Source organism: Acipenser ruthenus, chromosome 19, assembly GCF_902713425.1.
Source record: "Acipenser ruthenus chromosome 19, fAciRut3.2 maternal haplotype, whole genome shotgun sequence".
NCBI lineage: Eukaryota > Metazoa > Chordata > Actinopteri > Acipenseriformes > Acipenseridae > Acipenser > Acipenser ruthenus.
In genome coordinates, this window is record NC_081207.1 from 17,866,028 (window position 1) to 17,875,324 (window position 9,297).

Consider the following 9,297-nt stretch of genomic DNA (forward strand, 5'->3'; position numbering starts at 1 on the left):
TGTTTATTTTAAGAGCTCCTAGTCCCTTTAACACTTCTGCCTCTGTTATGCTAAAGTTATTTAAAACTGGATAGGAACAGGTTGACATATGGGGCATGTTGTCTGTGTCCTCCTTTATAAAAACCTGTGAAAAGTAATCATTTAATATATTTGCTATTTTTTTTTCTTCGTCTATGATTTTGCCATTTGTGTCTCTTAGACATTTAACCTCCTCTTTGAGGATCGTGTATTCTAAATTAAAATCAGACTAATTGGCTGCTTGTTAAAACACATGCTTCAAAATAAGACAGAAATTCAGAAAACAAGTTTATTTAAATAGGCAGAATACATCACAAGCCAAACAAACGTTCAGAATTGCAAGCAAATAATTTCAGAGCGGTTGTGTGATATGAGCCACAAGAGCGCTGTTCATCGCTTCTTCTTTATACAATAAATACAAAGCAGTGCATTCAAATAAATATTTTGTAATAAATAATGATTTGTTTTAAATAATTTAATAAATAATTTAAACCTACAGTGTCCCACTTCGATGTTCAATTTTATACTAAAATATCATCAGTGGTAAACTGCTTACAACACCTTCGAAGTTCAGCCTTCCGACTGCACTTTACTTCATTAAAATAAACAGACCTTCTCTGAAGGACCGTAGAGAACTTAATAAATCTAACTATTTTCACAAGACAGGAGCCTATTTTGTGCTTTTAACAAATAAATAACAAAAAATATTTCAAATAAATAAAACAGCATCAATATTACTTCTTACGACAGTTCCATAAATATTGAAATAAATAATATAATATGTATGAAATATATATATAGTATATATAAAATAAATATTATTAATAAATATATAAATAAATATATATTAAATAAATAATACACTTAAATAGTAAAGTAATAACAAAACAAAAACGCCTCACACAAACTGCTTCCAACAGTTAGTAGTTTAGGCATTTTAAAATATGGCATTTCAAACTAAATTATACATTATTTTAATTAAAATGAAATAAATATAAGCAGGCATTTAAATATAAACTTAAATACACTGTGTCTGCAAAAACAGTACGTTGTCACAAAAACATGGCTGGGTAAAAATATACGATGGTTTTGGGTTAATGTGACCCATTACAGTAAAGCGTGTTTTAAAATAAACACAACTTCTCAGGTACGTGATACATGTCACTACAGCCAGGAGGGTTTCATTCCAAATACCTCTACAAGAGACATTTAGTAATGGCTTTTTGGAAGCACACAGGTGCATGCCACTGGGACCTTGATATATTCTACTTGGAAAGCGTATGTCTTCTGGTCTGAGCACTGCTTCCTGCGAAGTACCATCATGGTCTGGTTCACTATAACAGAGTTGACAGCGTCGGTCTCTCTCCCAGTCCTGACGTCAATGCACCCCGAGCACAGGCACTCAGCAAAGGCGAGTTTCATCGGTAACCTGTTTTCGTCCACATCAATCCTGCAAAGATTAAACATAGTAAACTATTAGCTAAATAAATAAATAAATAAATACATAAATAAAAACCTAGGAACTACGGTATCATTAATATGGGCACTTTGGGTATTGCAGATACATTACAGATGGGAAAACTGCTCACGCATAACTAGTCAAGTTATATTAATTCATTATTATGTAGTAGTTGAAAAAATATAGAAAAAAAATGAGATTTGACAAAACTCTCATATTTGCAGTTCACCTGCACAATCTATAACCTCAGCATAAATATGTATTATTTTCTATTTTTTGTATACAACTGTAAGTCGCCCTGGGTAAGGGCGTCTGCTAAGAAATACATTATTAATAATAATAATAATAATAATAATAATAATAATAATAATAATAATAATAATAAACAAATAAATTAACGTGTCGAGCCCTTCCTTACCTATAACGCCAGGGGGAGATAGAGCGACTGTTATGATCCTCTGTCACCTGCTTAATACTGCTGGCAACAAGATTGGGGCAGCTGTGTCGCGTTTGCTGTCTTTGCCTATTCCCGCTGCTCTCGAGTTGTTCTAGCTCCTTCACCATGTAAAATGATGGGTAATTATTCCACGCATGTTTTCCAACAAAGTGTTTGTAGGTTTGCAAGTCATTGTCGTCGTAACAATGGCTTCCCTTGGTCAGTTTCCCTTCGGTCAAACAGGCAAACAGCACGGCGAGTAAGACCAGAATCTGAAAACGAAGGAAAAGAAGGGTTAAAAAAACAAAACAACATTAAAACAAAATATTATAACACTGCCTCAACTAAGACACACACAATGTAAGTACGGAACATATTACTCGGAATTAAATTTAACACGCCTAAAGTAAAATAGTCCTTTAAAACACCTTATCAGCGCCCAGTGAAATACAAACCAAAATACACAATGCTGAGCTTCTTACCGTATTCATTTCAGGAAGTCAGGTGGTAGGTACTCTGTGAACTATATGATGTCACTTGTACAGCACTGTTCGGTATAAGTGTGTGTTCACCTCTCTGCACTCAGTTATAGGCGACACCATTTCCCTGTAGATTTTGCGTGCTGAAGCTGGGGAAATCCTGGAAGTTCCTTTTTTACATTTAAAGCATCCGCCTCTGAATATTCCATTGAAATAAAGGAACTAATAATAATTTGTGCTTCTGAAAAGGTTCCCTCATTAAATGTAAATGGAGAATGTTGTGTTTGTAAACAATTCTGGTTATGTGCTGATTTTCAAATGGCATGCATATATATATATATATATATATATATATATATATATATATATATATATATATATATATATATATATATATGTACACATTACATAAACAAAAGCACAGCAAATATATGTGTGTGTGTGTGTGTGTGTATATATATATATATATATATATATATATATATAATGTGTGTGTTTAGTAAATATGTTCAATAAATAGTTTGTAACATATTTTTTTTATCTTAAAGCACACCCACCTGTCGGACTTTTTTTCTCCATTATGTAATTCAACAGCTTTGTAGAGGAAGTTGCTGTTGATTAGATAAGGGAAAGTTGCAGAAGTTGGAATACTATCCCTATGCACCACAATTATAGCAAATATGCCTTCCCTTACAAAAGTGTACCACAATATAGCAAAGTGTAAAAACCATGGTAAAGCATGGGCAAGCATTGTAAAGAATAGCAAGGTATTCCATTTGAGCAACCTATATCTCACCGTGATAAGGACATTTCATTAGAGCATTTCACTGCACTCTGCATTGTATCATTGTCTTTTTTATTTAACCTGGAATTAACCCTTGTGATAGGTTTGAAGCAATCCAGGAGGATCCCCCATTGTTGTAAAATGCTCTAATTAAAGGCATGCTTTGATCAAATTAGCTGCATCATCATCAAAGCAGGAGCAGAAACATTTACCTGACGTAGGGGGTTGATTTTATTAGAACATTCTACAGTACTGGGGAATCACCACATCCTTCCAGTGGTTTTCCCAGGATTACCCATAAAATAGGTGGTTAATTCAATCAAGTGGGATGCTGTCAAAGGCTCTAATAAAATCAGTTGTGAATCATGGCATCTGAGTACTGGTTGTTCAAATCGACCACTTTGTTTTTTTGGCGCCACAACCCTGCCACCCTGGAAGCAGCAATAAAACTGGCGGAGGATTTTGAGGACTTCCTGGTCTCAGCCCACACCAACCTGTCCGCAGCTCCCGTCCACCGGAGCAGCTGCACACCACCTCCTCTCTGCTCCACCTACAACACCGGGACCGAGACCTCCTAGATCTCCGGCCCCAACGGGCAACCTTGCCTCATCTTCATGGAGATCAAGGTTGGCCCCCAACAGGGGTAAAGCTGCTACCCCGACGAATGTATAACTCCTCTATCTGTTTTAGATGCAACCAACAGGGGCACCAGGCCAGGTCATGCCCATCCGCAATGGAGTGTGACATGGCGGCGTGCAATTGGGCATCTGGAGCGGGTAAGCGCTGGGAAAATGGTCGGGAGGGGCCTTGTATTGTTAATGCAGTTTTAGGCAAGGTGACAACCCATGCATTAGTGTACACAGGGTGTGAGCAGACCTTAATTAACACAGATCTCTTGGGCGGTGTGTCATGGCAGCCACGCAGCCAGGTGGCGATCTCCTGCGTCCATGGAGATACGGCGACATACCTCACCCTAAAATTATATTTATCAGTAGGACTGATAAAACGCCACCTAGTAGTTGAGGTGTGGAAAGGCTACCACACCCAATAATTCTGGGTTGAGACTGGCCAAATTATACAGAATTGGTTAAATTAATGGCAGTCTCGACTGCACATGCAAACGTGGCAGAAAAAATGAAAAAGGAACAAATTGGTGATGTACAGTATTTCCTATTCAAGCCAAAATGTTTTCTCCTATTTTCCGTCCTAGAAAAACGAATAAAGAGAGAAGGACTGCAAATTGGGAGGGAGCATCACTAAGCCAAGGCTGGGGTCTAGTGGGAGAGCGCTCGGATGGAAACATACGTCAGTCAAAGGGAGTTGGAACACAGTGTGACTGAGAGGGCGAGGTTACTGGGCCATCCAGGGGAGATGCTACTCCAGTCCCTCTCAATATACCAGACATGTGGTACTCAAGCGCGGACATAGTGTGGGGCCAACATAATGACCCGTCACTAGTGCACGCTTGGGGGTAGGTCCAGTCTATTGAAGGTAAGGATGTTGATGGTGCTGGGGCGCTGGTATATCCACACTTCAGTATCAAGGGGCAATTACTGTATAGGGTAAATCTAGCTGCGGGCACAGGACAGCCTGCAACACAATTATTGGTTCCCCCATCTTGTTGGACCGAGGTCATGAGGCTGGCGCATGATATCCCTTTTGCAGGGCACCTCGGAGCTGACAAGACAAGGGAGCGGATATTGGCTCAATTCTGTTGGGTAGGTCTTCATACTGATGTGTCGAAATATGTAGCCACATGCCCAGACTGCCAGCGAGCAGCGCCGGGTCGAGTGCACCCTGTCCCTTTGGTTCCACTGCCGATTATTTCCACTCCCTTTGAAAGCATTGCAATGGACATAGTGGGCCCTTTACTAACTTCTGACTCTGGGTATACGCATATATTGTAGTGGGAGATTATGCAACGCAATACCCAGAGGCAGTTCCAATGAGGTCCACTAGTGCTGCTGCAGTAGCCACAGAGTTAGTACAGATTATGGCTAGAGTAGGGATCCCCAAGGAGATTTTGACTGATCATGGGACCAACTTCTAGTCTAACACGTTACAGCAGGTATATCAAATATTAAAAATATGGCCCATCAGGACGTCTGTTTATCATCCACAGATGGATGGTTTAGTGGAACGATTTTATCAGACCTTGAAGCAGATGCTGAGACATTTTGTAACGCAACAGCAAAAACATTGGGCATCGCTTCTTCCCTACCTCCTTTTTGCAGTGAGAGAGGTGCCGCAGAGATCAACAGCGTTCTCCCCCTTTGAGCTCTTGTACGGCCGTCAGCCTCGCGGGATTCTTGATCTGTTGAGAGAGGGGTGGGAGGAGTACAAAGGCTCATCCAAAAACGTAGTGAAGCATGTGCTGCTACTGAGAGATCGCCTGGATTTGGTCGGTCGTTTGGCCCAGGACAACCTCATATCGGCTCAGCACCGGCAACAGCAGCATTCCAATAAAAATACATTAATTCGAACCTTTCGACCAGGAGACAAGGTAATGCTGCTGCTTCCCTCCTCAGAATCGAAATTATGTGCTAAATGGCAGGGGCCATATGAAGTGATTCGGGCTACAGGAAAGGTGAATTATGAAATTAGACAGCCTGATCGTCGTAATGAACGTGAAATTTATCATGTAAATTTATTAAAGCCCTGGCAGGCAAGGGAGGTCTTATTTATAGCCCCAGGCAATATAGAGGATGATTTAGGCCCCTGTCCAGAGACTCCTAGCACAAAAATCTTTTCGATGGGGGAACAATTGGTTCCAGATCAGCAACGGGAGCTGCGTAAGCTTATTGAGGAGTTCAATTATGTTTTTTCTGACTTGCCCGGCAGAACTAACATTGTTGAATATTACATTATCTCTCCACCAGGTGTCACAGTACAAGAGAGACCTTACCAGATCCCAGAAAGTCGACGAAGTGGCGTTCGCAAAGAGGTATGGGACATGCTCGAACTTGGGGTGATTGAGCCTTCCAGGAGCGAGTGGTGCAGTCCAATTGTCATAGTGGCCAAGAAAGATGGCACCAACCACTTCTGTGTGGACTTCCGGAAGGTAAAGGCTTTTGCCAAGTTCGATGCATACCCTATGCCTCGGGTCGACAAACTTTTAGATAGACTGGGAAAGGCGAAGTTTATCTCTACTTTGGACCTGACAAAGGGATACTGGCAGTTCCCCTTAACCCGCAGTTCTAGAGAGAAAACCGCATTTTCACTTTAAAACCATGCCGTTTGGGCAACATGGTGCGCCCGCTGCCTTTCAGAGACTGATGGACCAGGTTTTACGCCCACATCATGAATATGCAGCAGTGTATATTGATGACGTGGTTATTTACAGCTCCACCTGGCGAGAGCATTTGGCTAGGGTTACAGCCGTCCTTCAGTCTCTAAGGGTAGCCCGGCTGACAGCTAACTTGCGAAAATGCGCGTTTGCCAAATCAGAAACTCAATATTTGGGATTTTTAATGGGGAATGGAAGGGGGAAACCCGTTGTCACCAAAATCCAGGCTTTGGTAGACGTGACAATCCCCAAAACTAAGACTCAGGTGAAGTCGTTACTGGGATTAGCCGGTTATTACCGCCACTTTATCCCCGAGTATGCCACAGTGGTTAACCCTTTAGTTGACCTCACCAAAGAGTGCTCCAAATTTAATTAAGTGGTCAGCTGAGTGTCAGGGGGCATTTGATACTGTTAAGCGAAGACACTGCCAGGCCCCCACTCTCATCTCACCAGATTTCACCAAGAGATTCATCCTCCACACCAATGCGTCGGATGTGGGTTTGGGTGCGTTCTTGTCCCAAAAGGTTGACAGAGTAGAACATCCGATATTGTATATCAGCAAAAAGATGCTCCCTTGGGAGCGCAACTACTCCATAGTCAAAAAGGAGTGTTTGGCCATTAAATGGGCTATTCACTCCTTACGACACTACCTGCTGGGACATTCATTTGATCTTGTCACAGACTACGCCCCACCCAAGTGGTTAAGCACAATGAAGGATAGCAATGCCTGGATAACTCGGTGGTATCTGGCGTTGCAGCCCTTCATGTACCATATGGTACACAGTGCGGGGAAAGACCATCAAAATGCTGATTATTCTTCCCGGGAGGGGGGAGTAATGGGAAAGGTAGATTCAGCCGAGTGTTCCTTCGGCTCCACTCTGAGCGGTGGGATATGTGACAGAAAGACAATAATTCTTGGTGGTAAATCTCCCTCTCGACCTTTGAGGGTGCTAAGTAACGGGAACACAGTACTCTGGAAAACGTGGCCTGACACTTTGTTCCGAGGGTTAAAAGGAAGTTGGTCATGTAGAAAAGAGACGGCGCTTCGGTACACTAACTCATTGACCCGGATATCATAAAAAGCAGCTGCAATCGTTTACCAAGGGGTCATGAGTGACGGTATAAATAGGGGTCAAAGCGATGTTATCTGTTCCTTCGTTTTGGTTACGGACCTGGAAGGACCTGTGTTTGGTAATCATGAGTGTTTGTTTTGCTCTGTCTATTTGTTTGTTTGTATTCACTAGACAGCTAACACGTTCCGGAGCTGTCGCCAGAGGCCAGCAAAAACCCAGAACAGCACTCGTATCACTGTATTTGCACCACTAGCACTAATTCACATACTAACGGACTTGTGTATGTGTTTTGTGTTTTGTGTGGGTGTATAATAAAAACAGGACTATTATTTGCGGGGCAAACCCGGGGATTATAAATTAAGTAATACACGCTGCTGTATTACTTACCTTCGTTATTGTTTACTGTTTGTTTAGCCATCAGGCACTGGACAAAAACAAATAAAACAAACCTTTTCACCTGGATTACAATTGTCTGTCTGTTCTTTAATCACCTGCACCTGTACAATATTAACCACTTTGCCACAAGAAGGTAAAGGCAGGTTTAGAGAAAAAAAATAATTACTAAATATTGGGGCAACACCCTGAGGAGCAAAGAGATGGCAATGACCTTTGTGTTTGGAATGTAAAAAGGGTGACAGTAATGTCAAAAATGCTTGTTGGGTAATTTGATTAAGACAGGATACATAAATCATATTCATTGAACTCTTAGCTGCTAAACTGAAATTATAATTGATCATTGACACAATTGAAACGACCACAACCCTGATCATACAATGTTAATTATGACACCCAGCTTAATACATAATCTCTGATCGTTGTTTATTTTTTCAGAAATGCATACGAATAAATTGTAATACAGCACACCTGGCTCTCTTAGTCATTCACACACAAAATATGTATTTTAATTGTTTTAAGACCGTACTGGTAGCATCCACACACAGGTGCCGCTGCACGACCCATAGTCATCATATACTACTGTACCACACTGTTCTTTTAGGTCCATCTACCCTCCGCTCTTATTGGGGTTTCTATTCCTGGAGTCTGTTTTACCATGTATAGGGTTTGGTTTGCTGCAAAGACTGGCTCTTTTTCTAATTTTCTATTCAGCTCTCTTGTACAAAAAGATTGGCGACCCGTTTTAGAGCAACGTATTTATTTTTTGCCGACTCAGGATCTCAACTGAAACATCATTAAAGCCTGTTATTTGTGTGACAAGATGGTGCGAATGGCAGAGCCTTTGGTGCTCCATGCATTAATATTTGTTGTTTCTGACCAGCTGTAACACAGCCTGACTTGAGTGAAACAGGGACAGAGACATCTAAGCAGACAAGCCTGGTGTCGATCATGTCTAACACCTGCCTTGTCATACTTACAGTTAATCAGAAAGACACTTAGGAAGCCCCCTTGGTACTTATTACTGTGAGAGACACACAGAAGAAAATAAAACAGTGTTTGTAAAACTGAAGTTCAGAACTTTTTTTACATTCCTTATGAAAGACAAAGAATAATTACATTTGAAAGTTGATAGATATGTTTTCCATCCAGCTCACTGGTTTCCTACTGTTTCACTGGATGTATCAAGTGGCAAAACCCGACTATTAACAGGTTTCACAATTTTTCAATGAAGATCCCGAAGAACCCTAATCATCACCATCTCTGTTCGCTGCTGAGTTTCATGGTTCTTAGGTTCCAAGGGCACCTACTGTACGTTATTGAGAGGTTAATCTAATTGAGGTTCATAGGCTGTGTGAACCAGTGGTGA

General features: G+C 41.1%; 1 protein-coding gene across 1 annotated transcript; it reads right to left on the reverse strand.

The window, feature by feature from the left end:
* Positions 1 to 293: 293 nt before the first annotated feature.
* Positions 294 to 2,481, reverse strand: LOC117424289 (interleukin-17C-like). The gene is made up of 3 exons (XM_034040500.3): positions 2,396 to 2,481; positions 1,896 to 2,185; positions 294 to 1,468 (listed from the first exon to the last, which is right to left on the reverse strand). The coding sequence occupies exons 1-3, from the start codon at positions 2,402 to 2,404 to the stop codon at positions 1,228 to 1,230; spliced, it is 540 nt and encodes a 179-aa protein (XP_033896391.3). The 5' UTR covers positions 2,405 to 2,481; the 3' UTR covers positions 294 to 1,227.
* Between the last annotated feature and the right edge of the window lie 6,816 nt (positions 2,482 to 9,297).

Bases quoted from the DNA above. Each gene is read 5' to 3' on its own strand.
- LOC117424289 (XM_034040500.3), bottom strand. The intron at 1,469-1,895 runs GTAAGGAAGGGC...TAATCTTTGCAG, and splicing joins ATCTCCCCCTGGCGTTATAG to GATTGATGTGGACGAAAACA.